At 39.0% G+C, this 22535-nt stretch overlaps 1 protein-coding gene across 1 annotated transcript; it reads right to left on the reverse strand.

Annotated features, from left to right (window-relative positions):
- Positions 1-19294: 19294 nt before the first annotated feature.
- Positions 19295-20763, reverse strand: LOC137249474 (uncharacterized). The gene is made up of 2 exons (XM_067781018.1): positions 20588-20763; positions 19295-20526 (listed from the first exon to the last, which is right to left on the reverse strand). Exons 1-2 carry the CDS (start codon positions 20678-20680, stop codon positions 19537-19539), a joined length of 1083 nt encoding a protein of 360 aa, XP_067637119.1. The 5' UTR covers positions 20681-20763; the 3' UTR covers positions 19295-19536.
- Positions 20764-22535: the final 1772 nt, after the last annotated feature.

Here is a 22535-nt window from a genome sequence, read left to right on the forward strand (position 1 = left end):
GACTTAGACACCTTTACTTGTTATCTACTATCTTAGGCCCGGTTTTTCAGCAGTTGGTTAAGCTACGCTTAAACTAAGTGTGCTTAAACTCTGTCAAATTTGAACTCCACTTAAACTACTGAGCAGTTTTTCAGTCACAATTTAAGGCCGCCGTTGGGGTAGACTTTTTTGTGCGCCAACATTGGTTTTTTATTATCTAGATAATTTGTAGATGCGGCAACAGCTGGATTTTGTTTACCCAACAAACATGGAAAAAATATTTCTCCAGCGAAATATATCTAGTTCCGGAGTTGATATCCAACATCATTATTTAATTGTTCCCTAGTTGATATCCAACTTCATTCTCCAATCACTATCCATGTAAATGTAAGTAAAATGTATAGTTCTCGAATCTCCAACGTCGAAACCTTCCCTAAGACGTCATTCTTGAATTATTTTCTGACCTTTGAGAGATTTTGAGGAATGTACAGTTCTCAAATGAGTATTCAATACATTTCTCCAGTTGATATCCTACATTAGATATCGAGTTGAGGTGGAGTTTAAAACAAAATCTCCAAGGAGGTACCACCAAAACCAACAACTGTTTATTTGGAGAAAACACCTGGTTGATACAGTAATGAATCGTAATTAATCAAAAATAAATTATATATAGTTTATTTTATTTTCTTGAAAATAATGTGGTATTGAATCTTACATTCGTGTCCAGTTAGAGAACAACAAGTTGGGAATAAATTTTTTTCAACTTAAGTAATAGCATTTTGTTTTATAAAAAATTCCCTCTTTTGCTGAGTACACTATGATTCTCGAGTTGAGCCACTGCTTCGAAACAACTCATGAGATTTTAGAAGTATGCCTAGTTATCTACATGAGTTCTAATGGTACTCAAGCCCAAATGCTTGTTGGGTATATTCGGCGCCAATTCGAACGAACGCAAATAACTGGTAGGTTAACTAGAGTTTAACCCCGCCAGATCAGTCGCTTAAGATCAGCTTAAACTTCAGTTAAAGTAGACTGAAAAACGGTAAGTCTTTACCTACTTTAGCTCACGACTGCCAAAACTCGTACAAAAATATGGGGAGGGGTGTCAAAAGACGTGTTTTTGACCCAAGACCACGAATCCGAAATCGGAAATTAAACATTTTATTTCTGTCAAAAGATATTTTCAAAAAACCGAAAAATTAACCGGAGAGCTCCGAAACCGGGGGTGTGATCCATAGAATGTTTGCGCAGAACAACTTTCTGCATTGGTGGCCTTCGGCCGCGATTATAAAAAATTACCCTGGGTGGGTTCAACACCGGTTTGGACACCAAAGCTATATCCGCGCAAAACACTTTTACCCACCTAAAAAACTGCAGAATAAAGTTAAGCGTAGTTTAACTGACAAACTGATTTGAACTTGTACTGAAAAATCGGCTCTTACTAGAAATGTGATATTTAGAAAAAGGCCAAACTCGAGAATGAGTAAACGCAGGAAACGGGAAGAAAAAGTACAGGAAATTGGAGGGAAGTCGGAAAAGTAATGATAACAAGAAAAAGACGGAAAGTGGGAGTAAAAGTAAGAATAAGTGTAATGCAGTTTGAGAAAAATTAGTAAAAAGAGGTTAAAAGTAAGGTTAAGAATAAGGATATAAGATTAAGAGTAATAGTAAGAATTAGACTTGGGTAAGAGAAAGTGCGGGAAGTGTAAGAAGAAAACCGGGAAGGTTCAGGGAAGGATAACAGGGATAGGGAAATTGAATAAGCCGACTGAAGTAAACAAGAAAATGAAAAGGGAGGTGGAATAAGAGAGGAAGAGGATTAGACATAGGAGAGGCAAGTGTTTAGATAGAGAAAATCAGAACAAAGTCTGATCCTGCGACAGAGAGTTTTTCATGTATGTATAAGCGTTTCCACGGCGATCGTGGTGTGATGGTAGCATGCTCCTCCTACCACACCGGATGTCCTGGGTTCAAACCCCGTGCAAAGCAACATCAAAATTTTTAGAAATAAGGTTTTTCAATTAGAAGAAATTTTTTCTTAGCGGGGTCGCCCCTCGGCAGTGTTTGGCAAGCGCTCCGGGTGTATTTCTGCCATGAAAAGCTCTCAGTGAAAACTCATCTGTCTTGCAGATGCCGTTCGGAGTCGGAATAAAATCATGTAGGTCCCGTCCGGCCAATTTGTAGGGAAAATCAAGAGGAGCACGACGCAAATTGGCAGAGAAGCTCGGCCTTAGATCTCTTCGGAGGTTATCGCGCCTTACATTTATTTATTTTTTTTTTTATAAGCGTTTCCAGGATTAAATAGAGCTGTTTAAAATAAAGTTTTGATAAACGAAAGTTTTTTTTTTTTTGCCATCAGGTACAGCTTCTTCCGCTATATATTTTTACACCAGCAACCTCTTTTACTCAATGAGCATGCCACAACGATTGGTTTACATAGATAAATGTTGGGTCTTGGAACTTGGAGTGATACTCTGAAGATCCAGCCTTTCAGTTCCGTTGACTAAAATTTTTCCATAATCTATCATAAACCGACCCACAAAAGGAAATACAGACCGCAGGCTTGCTTGCACTTTACTTCATACATATTTCAGAAAGGCATTAATGTAGTAATTTTTCATGATACTGGAAAAATCGATGCTGCAGATAACTCAAGAATCAACACTTAAATTTACGACGACGAGTATTGTCAAATGCGACTCCATTTCGTAATATTGACTTCACCTGTCTTGTTTATTGCAGCATGGTTTTCACCCCATAATTATTATTTTGGAACTTTTACAAATATTTATTATAATAATTATGTCTTTGATTTCAAATCTCGTTCGTATTGCTCCCCTGATATTCCCCGTGAACATTTTCTCTGTTCATCTGCAGTGAAAGATGTCCTGCGAATGTGACCTTAAGATGATGTAAAGTAGCCAATAGAGAGTACTTAAATTCCGATTTCTGAACGAGTAGTACCAGGGTTGGTGACAGATACCAAAATTTTTAAGGTGATAAAAACTGTTTGCAGGTTTAAATCGCTGAGTACAAAAGCGATATTCATACCAACAATTATGCGCATATAAGATTGAATCATGCGCCGCACTACACTAGCACTCACCAAAACCTTCTTACCAAAAGCGGGAAATATCAGTCATATATCAATGGTGTTAATGATATTAATGATGGTGCTGTTAACAACACTGTTGTTGCCAGCTCTACTAATTTGGGCGGTGACTCTTCTCTTTCCGCTGCTGGGCAATGGCCTAGTTCCGTGAACAACCATAACATTGCTGGTACTAGTGCTGCTAGTGGAAATCTGAATCAATTGGCCAATGCACATACTCCTCGGAGGGAGGTAACTGCCGTTCCCCCTGGCAAGACTATCTTCGTTTCAAGGCTGCATGCTTCGTTGTAGGAAGCTGATATCGTTAATTATGTTTGTAGTAAGCTTGGTGTTGCACCAACCAGCAGCATTAATGTATAAAACTTCAATTTCAAATATGACAGAGATATATCATTGTTTAAAGTTTCGGTTCCTGACTTATACTTTGATTAAGTGCTGGATTCTTCGTTTTGGCCGGTTCATTCTGTGGTGCACCTGTATACCAAGAAGCCGAGCATCCACCCTGTTAAGGATTCAAACAACTTACATACCAAAGCTGTAGTAGTGTCACAATGAGTAATGCTGCTGTTCGTAATTTAAATTTTAATACTATCTCGTCTTTAATGAGGAATACTCTAAATATTTTTATACTCAGTTGAGCAGAGCTCACAGAGTATATTAAGTTTGATTGGATAACGGTTGGTTGTACATATACAAAGGAATCGAGATAGATATAGACTTCCATATATCAAAATAATCAGGATCGAAAAAAAATTTGATTGAGCCATGTCCGTCCGTCCGTCCGTTAACACGATAACTTGAGTAAATTTTGAGGTATCTTGATGAAATTTGGTATGTAGGTTCCTGAGCACTCATCTCAGATCGCTATTTAAAATGAACGATATCGGACTATAACCCCGCCCACTTTTTCGATATCGAAAATTTCGAAACACCGAAAAAGTGCGATAATTCATTACAAAAGACAGATAAAGCGACGAAACTTGGTAGATGAGTTGAACTTATGACGCAGAATAGAAAATTAGTAAAATTTGGGACAATGGGCGTGGCACCGCCCACTTTTAAAAGAAGGTAATTTAGAAGTTTTGCAAGCTGTAATTTGGCAGTCGTTGAAGATATCATGATGAACTTTGGCAGGAACGTTACTGCTATTACTATATGTGCGCTCAATAAAAATTAACAAAATCGGAGAAGGATCACGCCTACTTTTAAAAAAAATTTTTTTTTAAAGTAAAATTTTAACAAAAAATTTAATATCTTTACAGTATATAAGTAAATTATGTCAACATTCAACTCCAGTAATGATATGGTGCAACAAAATACAAAAATAAAAGAAAATTTCAAAATGGGCGTGGCTCCGCCCTTTTTCATTTAATTTGTCTAGGATACTTTTAACGCCATAATTCGAACAAAAACTAACCAATCCTTTTGAAATTTGGTATGGGCATAGATTTTATAACGTTAACTGTTTTCTGTGAAAATGGGCGAAATCGGTTGATGCCACGCCCAGTTTTTATACACAGTCGTCCGTCTGTCCTTCCGCATGGCCGTTAACACGATAACTTGAGCAAAAATCGGCATATCTTTAATGAACTTAGTTCACGTGCTTACTTGAACTCAATTTATCTTGGCATGAAAAATGAACGAAATCCGACTATGACCACGCCCAATTTTTCGATATCGAAAATTACGAAAAATGAAAAAAATGCCATAATTTTATACCAAATACGAAAAAAGGGATGAAACATGGTAAGGTAATTGGATTGTTTTATTGACGCGAAATATAACTTTAGAAAAAACTTTATAAAATGGTTGTGACACCTACCATATTAAGTAGAAGAAAATTAAAAAAGTTCTGCAGGGCGAAATAAAAAACCCTTAAAATCTTGGCAGGTACTACATATATAAATAAATTAGCGGTATCCAACAGATGATGTTCTGGGTCACCCTGGTCCACATTTTGGTCGATATCTGGAAAATGCCTTCACATATACAACTACCACCACTCACTTTTAAAACTCTCAATAATACCTTTAATTTGATACCCATATCGTACAAACTTATTCTAGAGTCACCCCTGGTCCACCTTTATGGCGATATCTCGAAAAGGCGTCCACCTATAGAACTAAGTCCCACGCCCTTTTAAAATACTCATTAAAACCTTTCATTTGATACCCATATCGTACAAACATATTCTAAAGTCACCCCTGGTCCACCTTTATGGCGATATCTCGAAAAGGCGAACACCTATAGAACGAAGGCCACTCCCTTTTAAAAATACACATTAACACCTTTCATTTGATACCCATATCGTACAAACAAAGTCTAGAGTCACCCCTGGTCCACCTTTATTGCGATACCTCGAAAAGGCGTACACCTATAGAACTAAGGCCCACTCCCTTTTAAAATACTCATTAACACCTTTATTTTGATACCCATATTGTACAAACAAAAACTAGGGTCACCCCTGGTCCACCTTTATGGCGATATCTCGAAACGGCGTCCACCTATGGAACTAAGGATTACTCCCTTTTAAAATACTCATAAACACCTTTCATTTGATACCCATATCGTACAAACGCATTCTAGAGTCACCCCTGGTCCACCTTTATGGCGATATCTCGAAAAGGCGACCACCTATACAACAACCACCACTCCCTTTTAAAACCCTCATTAATACCTTTAATTTGATACCCATATCGTACAAACACATTCTAGAGTCACGCCTGGTCCACGTTTTTGGCGATATTTCGAAACGGCATCCACCTATAGAACTAAGGCCCACTCCCTTTTAAAATACTCATTAACACCATTCGTTTGATGCCCATATTGAACAAACAAATTCTAGGGTCACCCCTGGTCCACCTTTATAGCGATATCTCGAAACGGCGTCCACCTATGGAACTAAGGATTACTCCCTTTTAAAATACTCATTAACACCTTTCATTTGATACCCATATCGTACAAACGCATTCTAGAGTCACCCCTGGTCCACCTTTATGGCGATATCTCGAAAAGGCGACCACCTATACAACAACCACCACTCCCTTTTAAAACCCTCATTAATACCTATAATTTGATACCCATATCGTACAAACACATTCTAGAGTCACCCCTGGTCCACCTTTGTGGCGATATCTCGAAACGGCGTCCACCTATGGAACTAAGGATTTCTCCCTTTTAAAATACGCATTAACACCTTTCATTTGATACCCATATCGTACAAACGCATTCTAGAGTCAACCCTGATCCACCTTTATGGCTATATCCCTAAATGGCGTCTACCTATAGAACTATGGCCCACTCCCTCATAAAATACTCTTTAATGCCTTTCATTTGATACACATGTCATACAAACATATTCCAGGTTTTCCCTCGGTTCATTTTCCTACATGGTTATTTTCCCTTATGTTGTCACCATAGCTCTCAACTGAGTATGTAATGTTCGGTTACACCCGAACTTAACCTTCCTTACTTGTTTATCAGAAAGTTAGGGGGTTAAACACCAAACTAGCGGACACGTTCCTTCAAAGCCATGATTGTCTTGATGATGGTCTGGTTTTCACTGAAATTTGGTTGAAACCGACTGTTTTTAATTCTGAAGTTGTATCTGATTCTTTTCAGATTTTCAGAAAAGGCCGGCCGGGCAGAATTGGTGGAGGAGTCTTGATTGCAATTCACACTAGGTTTTCGGTGGAGGTGGTGCAATTGGCTAACTCTGACGATGTCGAGTTGCTTTGCGTGCGTGTTAATCTGCCTTCAATGTATATATACCTTGTAACAAGTTACATTCCGCCACAATCTGATATTTCCTTATATTTGAAGCATTCGTCATAGTTCAATCAGTGGTTTCTATGACCAGGTCCTCGGATTCTGTGGTGTTGCTTGGTTACTTTAATTTGCCTTGGGTGTCTTGGAGTCGCTTTGATGGTTTTCTGGTTTCTGCATCTTCCCTTGCTATCTTTTAGGATTTTTTAAACGACCTAGCTGATGCCGGACTTTATCAATTGAACAATGTTCACAACAAATTTGGTAAATGTTTGGACTTGATATTTGTAGATGACACTTTGAGGTGTTCTGTAAATAGATGTGATCCGTTTGCTTTGCCTGAAGATGTCTATCATCCTGCTCTTATTATTCTGTATTTCGAATATCACGATCTTCCTGAGCATAGGTCCAAAGTTGCGTGTGCGACTCCTCGCCGGTTTCTATTCAGGAAAGCCAATTGGTCCGTGCTAATCAGCGAGATTTCAAAAATTACCTGGCCAGAGTACAACGAAGATACTGAAGTGAGCGTATCTCACTTTAACAATGTGCTTCACGATATTTTCACAAATGCATACCTTTATCGGGCTGCTCGACAGCTACATCAACTGCTTGGTACACTAAAGAACTAAAACATCTGAAAAACCAAAAGACGCGTATGTTCAAGCGATACAAACTATCTGGTACAAGAACTGCCTATGCTGCTTACTCTATATTACGTCATAAATATAACACCCTAAACAGCAGTTTCTATAAAGAGTATATTAGTAGGATTAAATTTTTTGTAACCCTAAGACGTTTTACAGTTTCGTTAACTCGAAAAGAAAGACTAAAGGCTTTCCTTCTACAATGAAGCTTAACGATCATACTTCGAGCGATAATGCCATAATGTCTAATATGTTTGCAGATTATTTCAAATCTAACTATTCGAATTCATCCGATTCGGTGCCGTCAGATTAGACATTTAGTTTGTCCTCACTAAATTCGGCATTAGTTCCTTTTATTAGTGCTGAGGATATTCTTTGGCATCTGGATAATCTGAAAATATCTTACATTGCTGGACCTGATCAAATTCCGCCAGTTGTGCTAAAAACTTGTGCACAATACCTTTATCGACCTCTAGCTTGTTTATTTAATGCCTTCCTGAAGCAAGGGATGTTTCCTATGAAGTGGAAACAGTCATTTATAATTCCTCTCCATAAGAGTGGCAGCAGATCTTGTGTTACAAATTACAGAGGAATAGCTAAACTAAATGTCATTCCCAAGCTGTTTGAAGCGATTGTCACAAAGCAACTGGCGTTCAGTCTATCTTCGGTTATTGACTTATCACAGCACGGATTTTGGAAGGGAAAGTCAACAGTGTCCAACCTTCTAGAGCTCACGACCCTTGTATCCAATAGCTTTAAATCTAACTGCGAAATTGATGTTATTTACACAAATTTTAGTAAGGCGTTTGGTAAAGTATCCCATTCTCTGCTCTTACACAAACTCGACCGGTTAGGCTTTCCGCCTTTACTTCTCTCTTGGGGTTCTTCTTATTTGAATAAACGTAAACAAACAGTTATTTTAACAACTGTTGGTCCAAATTTATCAATGTAACTTCTGGTATTCCACAAGGTAGCCTTCTTGGGCCAGTGTTATTCCTACTATTCATTAACGATCTACCAAGTGTTTTGAAACACTGTAAGCCGTTGATGTATGTGGATGACGTTTAACTTATTATGCCTATCCGCTCACCACAGGATAGAGCACTTCTTCAGTTGGATCTGAACAGCCTAATTGTATGGTGTAATGCTAACTTCATGTCACTAAACCTTTCGAAGTGTAAGTTCATGTGTTTTACACGCAAAACTTTTAATTCCCATGAGTATGTGATTGGAGATTATGTTATTAAGCAAGTCACCAACTTCACTGACCTAGGTGTTACAATGAACCCTAAGCTTGACTTTAGGTTAAATATATAAACTTGCGTTAATAGGGCTAAAGGTGATTTGGTGTTCGTGAAAAGGTGGTCTAGGGAATTTAATGATCCGTACGTTACTAAAACTAACACTTGCCTTGGGACACTTCAAGGAATTTTCCACCGCACTGCAGCCGGTTAAAACTATTACAGTTGCCTACATTACAGAGCCGTAGGGAGATGCTTAATGTATTATTTATAGTAAAACTCTTAAGAGGGATGATAGCTAGCCCCTTTCTGCTTAGCGCAATTAAATTCAATGTGCCCGTCTAGATATTTTCAACAACTGCATATAATTACATGCAGAGGGAACTTTGAAATGCATGACCCACTTCGTGGCATTTGCCATGATTTCAATAATCACTGCAAAAACTTAAATACATGCGATTCGATTTTCAGAATTAAAAAGTACCTACTTACTACCTTAAATATGTAAGGTGTAACCCCCTATACCTCTTGTGTGTCTTTGCATTTGAATGATTTAATACATAAGTATACAGTATATTTTTGTAATTATTATATATTTAAGTTGCCAAGTCTTTTTGTTTGTTTTAATACTATACTATATTTATTCTGATTAATTTTTAAATTTGTAGGCTAATAAATAAATAAATAAATAAAAATCACATATGTATCAGTTTCATTAAGTCAATGGACAAGGGCACGTTTTTAATCATAAATTACGATTAGGGGGGTTGTGTAGCGCAATATATAGCTTCTCCAACCCAATTGTCAACCTCACCTTCGAGCGGCGAATCCCGTTTCACTAACAGACGAGGCTCTGGCGACCCCAAGCTCCTCCTGGAACTTGGGGGTGAGGAGGGACGGATGGCCTGAAGGTTTAATGTGGCCATATAAATCGTTCCCCAGATGGTCGGGCTAGCACCTTAATATCCGGCAAAGGGCCATCACATCGATAACACCCCACAAAGCCTTCGGGGAGTAACCTTAACGCTACAACAACTACAACATGCGGTTTCAGCGTGTTAGGGGGCTTAAAATATACCAGCGGCAGGTATGCCTGTCCTAAGAGGCGACTAATTGATTCAATTTTCAACCACACTATAATGCAAATTTACCTTACGTTTCAATCACTTGTTTACATATTTATGAAATTAAGTTAAGTACTGTATGCAATTGAAAAGATTGTCAAATGATTGTTTTTGAGTAGTAGGCCGGTTGAAAAAATAAAATTAAATCGGCAGTTGAATTGAGGATTTCAAAGAGTTGAGTTCTGAAAGTTTTTATTTAAAACAGTTTGGCTACAAGCCTTAAATTTGTAATTTATTAACTATGAAAATCTCCCTAAATATATTGATTTAATTTCTGTTTTATTAATAAATAAATATCGTTATGAAACCGAACATAACTACGAAGTTGAGAACATTATTTAAAAATGGAGTTCTTTTAACACCCACCAGAGAGGGCGTTATGGCCTAGAAGGTTTCATGTAGCCATACCAAATCGCTCCCGAAATGGTCAGGCTAGTACCTTAATGGTGCTTGTCACCGGAACGAACCGTATCTGCATCTGGAAAAGGACCACCAACTGTAGTAATTTAAACCACGTATTATTTTTTTAACAAAACTTTAAATTATATTTTTTTTAAACACGCCTAAAAGTATACGTCTATTTTATTTTTTTATTTTTCACAATAATGAAAATTTTTGAAAATTGAAAATCAATTTTGAAACTTAAAATATTGATAATACATTTAAAAATTAAAAAGTTCAAAGTAACTAAAATACAAAGTAAAATAAAAATAATAAGAACCCTACACCAACATCGATAACACTCCCCAAAACCTTCGGGGATTGTCCTTATCGCTACAACGAAAACAAGCCAAGCCTAAAAACTACTCACTGGAAGAAGCTGCAGACCTGCCAAAATACCGCCCTCTGAACCACCACAGGTTGTCTTCTTATGTCCCCAGAACACCATCCACATTATGAGGCGAGAATACTCCCCATAAGGGAGAGAAATGAGATGCTAACCAAACATTTTCTGTTGTTAAATACCCAGAAACCTGGGCATCCCAACAGACATTTGCTTGATGAGCCTATACCGCTCAGGGGATTGAGGAGTCATCTCCGTAGGCATTATGAGGAAATACGGCACCTGAGGACACAGCCGTATGAAGCTAAAAAACACAAGCAGGTCCTCAGTGAACTCCACAGACAGGCGTAGGACCTCTATGCCAGGAATTACCAAGTGAATCCTGTACTCAGAGAACAATATCCAAAACTAGCAGAGGAGGAACGCACTCTCCCTAGGGAAACGCGAGTCACTCTAGCTCAACTGCGATCTGGATACTGTAACAGGTTAAGCTCTTACCTATCCAGAATCAACCCCGACATACAAAACATATGTCCTGCTTGTAATGTGTCCCCACATGACACCAACCATCTATAACTATATTGTGGAACCAACGCCTCAAACACCCCTCTCATTAAGGTCCACCCCTGTTGAAACAGCAAGTTTCATTGGACTCCCGTTAGAGGACATTGATGACAATTTGTGATCAGTCGCACCTATTGGATGGGGCGAAGAACTGCTATAACAACAACAAGTGAAGAAATATCTCACATACACACTTGTAGTCATCAGCTAAAAGCAGAAGTTCTTACTCACACATACACACGCATATAGTTAAATAACGAAGTATGCGATAGAACTGTTCCATCTTCGTGAAAAGTCTACACCTTGGGAGAAATATTCAAACGACGCTACAGACCAGCAGCGGGTTAGGGGTCAAAATATACCAGCTGTAGGTATGCCTGTCGTAAGAGGCGACTAAAATACCACATTCAAGGGGCTGTGTAGCGCAACCCTTTCAGGTTGCCAGCGCAATATATAGCTTCTCCAAACCCAATTGTCAACCTCTCCTATCCGTGGCGAATCCTAACAGACGAGGCTCTAGCGACCCCAAGCTCCTCATGGGAGACTTGGGAGAGGGGAGGGAGGGATGGCCTGAAGGTTTAATGTGGCCAGCTAAATCGTTCCCGAGGTGGTCGGGCTACCACCTTAATGGTGTGTGATACCGGAGCGTTCCGGATATGTATCCGGCAAAGGACCATCACATCGATAACACTTTCCAAAGCCTTCGGGGAGTAATCTTATCGCTACAACAAAAACAACAACGACGCTACAGAGAGTATAAAAGCAGCGCCAGCTGAGGAATAGCTAATCAGTTTGATTTAAATACGCTATTAGCTGTGAAGTATAATTGTGAAGAACTACTCCTAAAGTAGTCTAAGTAAATACCATTTTGGAATACTGAATATTGGAGTTATTTATAAGACAGTTCAGCGATTCGAACGTTAGCAGAAGGTGCATAATTATCAGAAACTTCCAAAATTCGTTAAAATGCCATAAAATACAATCACTTCACATACAGTGTGTGCTAAACCCCGTTAGCTATAATTAATTCCGTTTATCTTTCAAGTTATTGTGATTTGACACTTGCAATTTTCCCACGCTAACGCCATGAGATGCGCAACACAACACCCAAAAATTGCATAAATTAAAAATGATGTAAATATTCAATCTAAACAATGGCTTAGAGCAATGAAAATTGTAAGAGAATAGAAAACTCTACTCAGCAAGCACTCAAATTAAGCACTATGAACGGGAAAATGTTTAAATAATGTCATTTAAAATAAACAAATAAATGTAAGGCACGATAACCTCCGAAGAGATTTTAGGCCAAGCTTCTGTGCCAATTTGCGTAGGGCTCCTTTTAATTTTTCCTACAAATTGGCGTGACGGGACCTACTTGTTTTATACCGACTCCGAACGGCATCTACAAGTCAGATGAGTTTTCACTGAGAAGCTTTTCATAGAACTAGGGGGTGGGAAGGGCGGGATGGCCCTTGATATTGCTTTGACCGGGAGTTCAACCCACGATCTTCGATGTAGTAGGCGGAGCACACTACCACCACACCACGGCGGCTGCCATGTCATTTATTTATTTATTATTTAAAGTCGACGACAAACTATGGTCGACTGCATAATATAAAAGATATATAAATATACAACTCAAAAGTTAAAATTTAAGATATATCGAGATTTCAACAATGTTATATTACAAACAAAGATATATTATTGAACATTACACTTTAATTTCAGAATATAATAATAAGAAATATGAGCAGAAATAAGATCTTATACCGAGATTCCAATCAGCATACCATGGGAATACGGCAGTGATAAGAGTAGTGTAATGAGGATACGCCATCACAAGGCAAAAAAAGTAACATGACCTGTGTTGTTGGAATGCACCGGATTCCAATCAGCTCGATGCCTCATTATACTGCCGGAATGCATACGATTCCGGTCAGTGACTCATGAAAAAGAACGTTTTTAACGTTGTTGGGATGAACAGATTCCAATCAACACAGTACTGTCTTGTTCCTTCTTAATGACACATATTGATAAATGTTCCTCCATCCTTATACGAGCACTATTGTTTTTTACGGAAGAAATAAATGCCGGCAAATTAAATTACCTTGTATCTCTTAAATTAGATAAGCAAGTATTGCATTACGTATAGTGGCAAAAGTACATTCAAGATTGATACAGCTATACAAATAATTGTAGTGCGTGCACCAGATAAGAAGAGGGTTGTTTTTAGCAAATTTTCGCAAAAAACAAGCGGCTGAGAAGGTCCGCAGAATCAATTTCTCCAATAATGAGCTTATGGATGAACAATACCCCCAGTAATATTCTCCGATTTTCCAGAGTGGGTAAGTTAATAAGAAGAAGTCTACTTCTGTATGGAGGAAGGTGAAGACTTGAGTCCCAATTAAGGCCGGGCAATGCGAATGTCAAAAATTGCTTTTGAACTGACTCAAGACGCTTTATATGCTTTTGAGAAACAGGGGACCAAACGCATGAGCAATACTCGAGTATTGGACGAACCAGCGATGTGTAAAGAACCTTAGTGAGGTACGGATCATCGAACTCTTTAGCCCATCTTTTAACAAATCCAAGTACACCCAACGCTTTGTTGGCAATAGATGAAATATGCATGTTAAAATTCAATTTCGGATCAAAAAGGACAACTAGATCATTTGCAATAGATATACGCCAAATTCCAAATTTTTTAAATTTGTTGTGCACCAACATTGGAACGAGTCCAAGTCGTCCTGAAGAAGATCCAAGGAACTCAAATCGGTAGGACAGTAAGTGTAGCAAAGTTTTACATCATCCGCATACATTATAGTATGGGAATATAATATTGTCTGTGGCAAGTCATTCATGAAAAGGTTAAAGAGCAAAGGGCCTAGCTGACTTCCCTGGGGTACACCGGAGGAAACTCCGAACGATTCCAACAGATTGCACTTGAACAGAGCTTTTTGGGTCCGGTTAAAAAGATAGCTTTTCAGCCACATTATTAGGTGAAACGGAAAGCTCAATAAATCAAGCTTATGAATAAGTAACTCATGGTTGACGGTATCAAATGCTTTGCTCAATTCCCTGTAGATGACATCCGTTTGCTTGTTTGCTAAAAATCATTCCATAACTATAGAGGTGAATACAAGCAAATTTGTAGTGGTTGACCTTTGACGAATGAAACCGTGTTTGCATGGAGATAAAAGACTAGAACACTGATATTGGAGTTGACTTGTAACAATCTGTTCAAAGACTTTAGGAATGGCTGAAAGTTTAGCAATACCCCTGTAGTTTTCAACTTTTGACCTACTACCTTTTGGCGGCCACCGTGGTGTGATGGTAGCGTGCTCCGCCTATCACACCGTATGCCCTGGGTTCAACTCCCGGGCAAAGCAACATCAAAATTTTAGAAATAAGATTTTTCAATTAGAAGAAAATTTTTCTAAGCGGGGTCGCCCCTCGGCAGTGTCTAGCAAGCGCTCCGATTGTATTTCTGCCATGAAAAGCTCTCAGCGAAAACTCATCTGCCTTGCAGATGCCGTTCGGAGTCGGCATAAAACATGTAGGTCCCGTCCGGCCAATTTGTAGGGAAAAATCAAGAGGAGCACGACGCAAATTGGAAGAGAAGCTCGGCCTTAGATCTCTTCGGAGGTTATCGCGCCTTACATTTATTTTTTTTTTTTTTATAATAAAAGACTGTTTCCAAAGTGGCGGGAATGACGCAGATCCCAGAGATAGCTCAAATAATTTCAAAATAGCCTTATACATATTTTCGGCGCAGTACCTAACCACGCAACTAGGAATACCGTCTGGCCCCGGAGAAAAGGTGGGCTTCAAAGATTGAAGACTCTGGAGAACAATATCACTATCAATAGCAGGATTCATAATGGAATTCGAGTTATCTAAGCGATACGGGTATTGACCGGAATGAAAACCGCTGGAGGAATAGGTGGACCTAAAGAACTCTGAAAATAGCTCTGCAACATCGTCATCAGTACAAGCTTTTTTACATCCAAAGGTATATGAGGGAGGATACCCAGAAATTTTCCGCTTTGAATTTACGGAACTGTAAAACTTTTTTGGATTTTTAAAAAATTGGGCTTTACAACAACTCAAGTAATTTTTATAACAAAGCTGATTAAGACGGTGAAATTTAGAACGAGCTATTAGATATTTAGCGAGGTCTGCAGATGCTCCAGATTTCTTGAATCTCTTATAAAGCCTAGATTTAATCTTATTAGGTCTGATAAGTTGCCTTGAAAACCAAGGGGGGCTTATTCGAACATAGGGTATAGCGAGTAGGAATGCAGGTATCAAAGAAGCTATCAAGCGTACGTAAAATATAGAGATTGCCGAATCGACATCAGTGCAAGCATAGACATCCGACCAATCATGGGAAGCCAACAGATCATTGAGCATAATGAAATTCGCTTTGTAGAAGCATCTAGATCGGCGACGAGACTGTACTTGAATCCTATGGGGTAGGCTGATATCAAGTGATATCTCTAGCGTAGAATGAAGAGGGTCTTCTGGAAGGGATAAAGGTGGGATTTGCGTAAGGGCAGTACCCAGAGCCATCCACAAATACTAAATCCAGCATTTTATTTCCACTATTTGGAACATTGTTAATCTGTAAAAGAGATGAGTCTAACAGGCAATTGAGAAACTCGTGTTGGGCAGTGGGAGTTAAAAAGTTTAAATCACTTATATTAACCCAACTAAGTGTTGGCAAGTTAAAGTCACCAACAACAACAAGTCGATCGTTATCTCCCAACTGCGAAAGCAAATCGCAGATGGCCGAGCTATGACTAGCATAAACATCCATATCCGAAAGAGGTGGTATATACGAACAGCAAACCATTACGCTATAGCTACCGAATGAAAGCCTAACTGCTATGAATTCGATATGAGGGATATTGTCCAGCGAAATCAACTCAGAATCAACTTAGAATCAACAGCAATAAGGACACCTCCCGCTCTAGAGATGCGATCACGCCGATAAACAGCATATTTATTTGAAAAAACCTCAGAATTGTAATGTTCAGGCTTTATCCAGGTCTCCGTAAAAGCTACAACTTGTGCAGAAAAGTTGAAAGATTTAAGGAAGAATGGAACAAGTTTTGATCGTAAACCACGAACATTTTGGTAATTAATGAGAAGACGGGACAGATCAGCAACTATGTACCTTTGTGTTGTTATTACTATGTTCGTCATACCGTTTTTTGGCTGTAATAAAACAGGTTCGGCCCTCGCCTTTCTTGTGAACAGGTGAACCACAGTATGCTTAGGCCAAAAAGAGGAATCAAGTACCTTATCGATATATGCATCTGAAAGAGATATTTTAAATGAGATGTCTCTCTCATATTTAGAGATAAATTTATACACTTTGATGTTACTAGTGGGTTCAACACCAAGTTTAGAGCAAACGTAATGAGCAATATCATTTTCGGTATGCGAGGAATGTAATCGGGACACAAATACAGCCCTACGAGGTGGCACGACAGTCACCTGCAAAGGAGTAGCGGATAGCGCACCAGAGAGCTGGGAAGGTGTGGCCGTTGTAGGACAGTTTACAGAAACGCATTGCTTGACCTAGCGTTGGTTATCGAGCCCGTCAATGAAGTAATATTTAATTTGCCTAGAAGTGAAGTTGGATTTCAAATGAAAAACACATTTTGAAACAGTTCCGCAAGAAATAAAGCAACGTTGAGTTTTTCTTTTCACTTCTGCACTTTTTAACGCTTTCATGTCTTCTTCAGGGATGGCATAGAACAAGGCGAATACCGAATACTGAGGTACTGAATTCGGCTTGGCCTAGAAGGTTCAATCTGGTCATATCAAATCGTTCCCGAGATGTTTGGGCTTGTACCTCAATGTTGCTGCTGTGTTAACAGTGCTTCGTCGCATGGAGTTACACTGAATAACATCTCTTAATCGGGGGTAAAAAATCCAGAATTGCTCCGGTAAATAGAACCGACTGGCCTAGGAAGTGCTTGTACCTTAACTCTTTCCGGGGCACTGAAACAAATCGCTAAAAATTAAACACAAAGATTATTTTATTTCATTTACTTAAGACATTTAGTGAAGAAAATGTAAAAAAAAAAATTTTATCCTTACAGGATTTTGCACAAGGATGTGGTGCGATTTTTATACCATCGCGCATAGAATGCGAGGATTACTTAGAAACTCATTGAAGCAAGTTTTTGTATTGCTGAGGCAAAGTGGCACATTACAAGTGGAGCACATCCACTGAGTCCTTCTTTGGTGGCTTGTCGTGCTGCAGTACGCACATCTACGTAAGGTTGATCTGACTGGTTGGTGGGATGACGAGGATCATAGGCTTGGATCTACATAGGGTTTGTTTTTCTTCATGCGGACTCTAGCTTGCTTTTTATTTTTGGTTCCAAGAGTAGGTGGTGATGCTGAACTGCATAGTATTGAAATCAAATCAAGTTTAAAGTCCTTAAGGGGTAAGTGGTACCCTAGACTTTTAGAAATAATAAAAGAATTCACCGCTGTAATATCAAGAAAGTGAAAAAATATTCGGTGCCACCACTTTCGGCTTTTTCTATTCGGCTCGTAGTACTTCTTTAGCTGATCTAACTGGTCAACATTATTCATGTGCATGTTATAGTCGTGTATTATTTCAGGCTTTTCGATTTCTTTGAGAGAACCATCGCTTTGGCGTTGTTGTACCTTTACAAATTTACTAGGATCATGAAATTTAGATAAAGCTTCCAATATTTTGCATATATCACCCTGCTTAAGTTTTTTAGCCATTGTCATTCAAGTACGTATATAATGCGCGGTGGTATACTTTTTATACCAGCAACTTTAAACACTTTCCACGCTAACACTTTTGTTTATTTTTATTCCACTGGCTGAGTAATTCAAAACACTTTATTTTTCTTAAATTGCAGGAAACCGTGCTGCACGTGCTTTTATTTACAAAATATGATAAATTCTCAGTAACACTTCAATAGTTCACTATTTTACTCATTTTGTACATAAAAAACATATATATGTATCTCTTTCACACACTTGTTATATTTTTTTTTAGAAAATATAAGCTTAAATTTGCCTGTATAAGTGATAAACGAAGTATACCATTGCGCATAAAATGCAGGAAAAATATTTGAATAAGTGGTATAAATTTCATACCACCGCCCCGGAAAGAGTTAATGGTGCTCGTTAACGGAACGTGCTGGATATATATCCGGCAAACCACCATCGACATCGATAACACTCCCCAAAACCTCCGGACTACGGCAACAAAAACAGCAACTCCTAACTTGCACATGGCCACTCCTAACTAGGACTGGTGACCGCAGGTTCGTCATGGATCTAGGGGACGACAGGCGGTATGGACTAGAAGGTTTGATTTGTGGACAAATAAGTAATGCACTGCATTTCAAAAAAGAATTAATCTTGTTCTTTAATTGACTCACCTCTCCTTCTTCAACTGACTCTCTTTACTGATCTTCTATCCGTTTTTCTTGCCAGCTCCTATTTCCTCAAAGGATAGAACCTAATATTATTACTGTACTACCTACCTTTGCAATGTCCCCTTTATTCTTATTTCTGTTCTGTGTCACTAGGCTAAGCTCTTTAAAATTTATTGTAACCATTAAGTCTTATTTTACAAATTATCTATTGTTTATCTAAGTTATTGAAACATTTTTTGAATTTTCGCCTTTGTTCTGTCACTGTTCTGACTAGCACTATAAAATAATTTTGTCAAATTGTTGTGTTAGGAAAAATTTAATAAAATACAAAATCGCTCCCGAGATTGTCGGGCTAGTACCTTAATGGTGATTGTTACCGGAAAGCACCAAATCTGCACCCGGCAAAGGACCATCAACATCGATAACACCCCAAGCCCTTCGTGGAGTGTCCTTATAGCTACAGCAACAACAATAAATAAAATTAAAATAATGTCTTCGTATACGGTGTGAGGACCCATAGCTAAGAGTGGATTGGTATGCTTTGTCTGGATATAATTTCGAATAACTTCAGTTAGGATTAAATCTCTGGATTCGCAGTTGCAGTAAGACTTTAAAAAAAATATGAGAAGAAAAAACAAATAATTTCGTTTCTATTATGTATTTTGAGTGCGATTTGATATACGCTCGTCCAAAATTAGGTTTAACATAAAAACAAACATTCGTATAAATAGTTACATACATATAAATACGTATAAAATTTCTGTACAAAAAATATCAATACGTGATTGCCTACATAAATATTTCAATTAATCATCTAAATTTCAGTCCATATTCTTACATCACTTAAAGCGCTATTTTGTATAGTTTTAAGTATTATTTCACCTTTAATTATCATCTAAATTATTTATTTCATCTAATCGCTGTCCATACAACAACACTTTTGCTTGTACTTTTTTGCAACCGGAAGTGGTTACATCAATTGTATCAACAATTTCGTTAAAATCCGCATCATTCAGCGTTAGATTATTTGTCAAAGTTTCGCGTTGTATACATTCCCTTAGCTCTTCTTTGTTCAGTGCTTTAAAATGTATTGTTGTTGTATCAGGTAAATTTTGCAATTCATATTTTTGTTTTTGATACAAATTTGAATCAAGCAAAGCATTTAAATGGAATATATAAATTACAATAACATGCTTTCTATAAGCGTTATCTTCTGCGGCAATCATTTGATTTAATATCGCCACAACTTCGCTTTCACATGGTGCAAGGTTATCAATAATCAACAAATTACGTCCACAATCAGAGAGATGCTCGACATAAAAACGTAGCATACGAATTTTTTGCGCCTCCTCTTCGACATGTGTATTCCAAGCGTACGAATGTACATTCTCACGCCATGGAAAATGTGTTTCCAAAGCATTGGCTGTCATTGTTTTACCCACGCCAGACGGGCCAACAAATGCTATGGAACGAAAATGTGACTGATTACGTAGCACCATCTCTAATTGCTGCAATGCCTGTTGCTGGTGTAATATTTGATGTTCACCTATGCGCGCGAATAAAAATTTTGTATCTAATTCAATATCGCAATAGTGAGGCTTTCCATGAATAATCTGGTAATAATTTCGTCGATAACTGCTAAGAAAATCCTGCAAAAGGCTAGTCTGTTTGGCATTGTTTTGTGTGAGATGGTGTCCTAACAGCACGGCAGCTGCAATAGATAAAAATAGTGTGGTGCATAGGACGCGTTTTACCTTTCGCAGGAAGTTTCGCACTTTTGATTGTTCTTCTTTTTTTATAATTTGGTCACCAGCGCTTGTAGGATTACTTGCCAGACGTCGAAGACGATTTCGTTTGCGACGTATTCTGGCGGGCTGTGTAGCAGAATGAACGGGAGTTAGGTTTCTAAGCATACGGATATATCAATGTACTCACAGTAAACTTATGTTCATCATCTTGCATTTTGAAAAATAATTTGTGTTTAAAATTTGTTTGTACAAATAATTTAGATTCGATACATCTACCCATGTAATTTTTATTTAATTGAATTTCACTTTTCGAAAAAAATTGAAAAAAGTAGTCGCTCAAATGTCATCCGTCAATTGTCAAACGGTAAATAGGTGGGTAGCCAGACTTGTGAGCTTTAAGTTCTTTTTAACCTCGACGATTGAGATAGTACGCTTCGCTTCGTCGCGTCGCCTGGCCGTATGGCCGCACGTGTATCTTGCTACACAAGTTTGTGGACTATAAAACGAAGTTTCTGTCAGGTTGTTAGAGGCGACATGACAAACCTGATGTAAACATTCTGTATACGTGAATGCATCCACATACATACCATGGTTTTCCATGCGAATAAAAGGAAAAATTTATGCGAGTGTATTAGTGATGTCAATGGGTTGGAGTTCTGTTAATGGGTTGGAGTTTCCGTCAGCTCTGTTTAGCAGGGCGCTAAAGAGCTGACGGCATACTCACCGCTTTCAGCGCCTCCGCTCTGTTGCAAACTACGAACAGTTACGGCAGACGATATGGCGACCCCAAGCTCCTCATGGAACTTAGGGGTGGGGAGGGAGGGATGGCCTGAAGGTTTAATGCGCCCATATAAATCGCTCCCGAGATGCTCGGGCTAGCACCTTAATGGTGTTGTTGTTGTAGCAGTGCTTCGCCCCACCTAACAGCCGCAACAGATCACAAATTGCCATCAATATCCTCTAACGGGAATCCACGGAAACTTGTTGTCTCAACAGGGGTGGACCATAAGGAAAGGGGTGTTAGCGGCGTTTGTTCCACATTACAATTAAAGAGATGGTTGGTGTCATGTGGGGACACATTGCAAGCGGGGCATACATTTTGTATGTCGGGGTTGATTCTGGATAGGTAAGAGTTTAACCTGTTACAGTTTCCAGATCGAAGTTGAGCTAGAGTGACTCGTGTTTCCCTGGGTAGTGTGCGTTCCTCATCCGCAAGTTTTGGGTACTGTTCTGTGAGTACTGGATTCACCGGGCAATTCCCGGCATAGAGGTTCGACGCCTGTTTGTGGAGTTCACCATGGACCTGCTTGTGTTTTTTCGCTTCATACGGCTGGGTTCTCAGGTGCCGTATTTCCTCAAAATGCTTACGGAGATGACTCCTTAAGCCCCTAGGCGGTGCTGGCTCATCAATCAGATGTCTGTTGGGATGCTCAGGTTTCTGGGTATTCAACAGGAACTGTTTGGTCAGCATCTCATTTCTCTCCCTGATGGGGAGTATTCTCGCTTCATTATGCAGATGGTGTTCTGGATACATAAGAAGACAGCCCGTGGCGATTCTGAAAGCAGTATTTTGGCAGGCCTGTAGCTTCTTCCAGTGGGTAATTTTTAGGCTTGGCGACCATATGGGTGACGCGTAGCACGTAATCGGCTGGCTAATTGCTTTGTATGTAGTCATGAGCGTTACTTTATCTTTTCCCCAAGTACTGCCAGCGAGGGATTTGAGGATTTTGTTACGGCTCTGAATTCTCGGAACAATTGCGGCTGCGTGCTCACCAAAATTTAGATCCTGATCAAATGTCACACCCAAGATTTTGGGGTGTAGTACAGTCGGTAGCGTAGTGCCATCGACGTGGATGTTCAAAATGGTCGACATTTGGGACGTCCATGTTGTAAATAAGGTCGCGGAGGATTTATTCGATGATAATGCCAGGTTTCGCGAAGCAAAAAAACTGGAGAGATCAGGGAGGTAGCCGTTTATTCTATTGCATCACTCATCGATCTGTGGGCCTGGGCCTGTGGCCATTATTGTGCAGTCATCGGCGTAGGAAACGAGTGTGACTCCTTCCGGTGGTGAAGGTAGCTTAGTTATGTAGAAATTAAACAAAAGTGGGGATAGGACACCACCCTGTGGCACC

This window comes from Eurosta solidaginis, chromosome 4 (genome assembly GCF_040869045.1).
Source record: "Eurosta solidaginis isolate ZX-2024a chromosome 4, ASM4086904v1, whole genome shotgun sequence".
Lineage (NCBI taxonomy): Eukaryota > Metazoa > Arthropoda > Insecta > Diptera > Tephritidae > Eurosta > Eurosta solidaginis.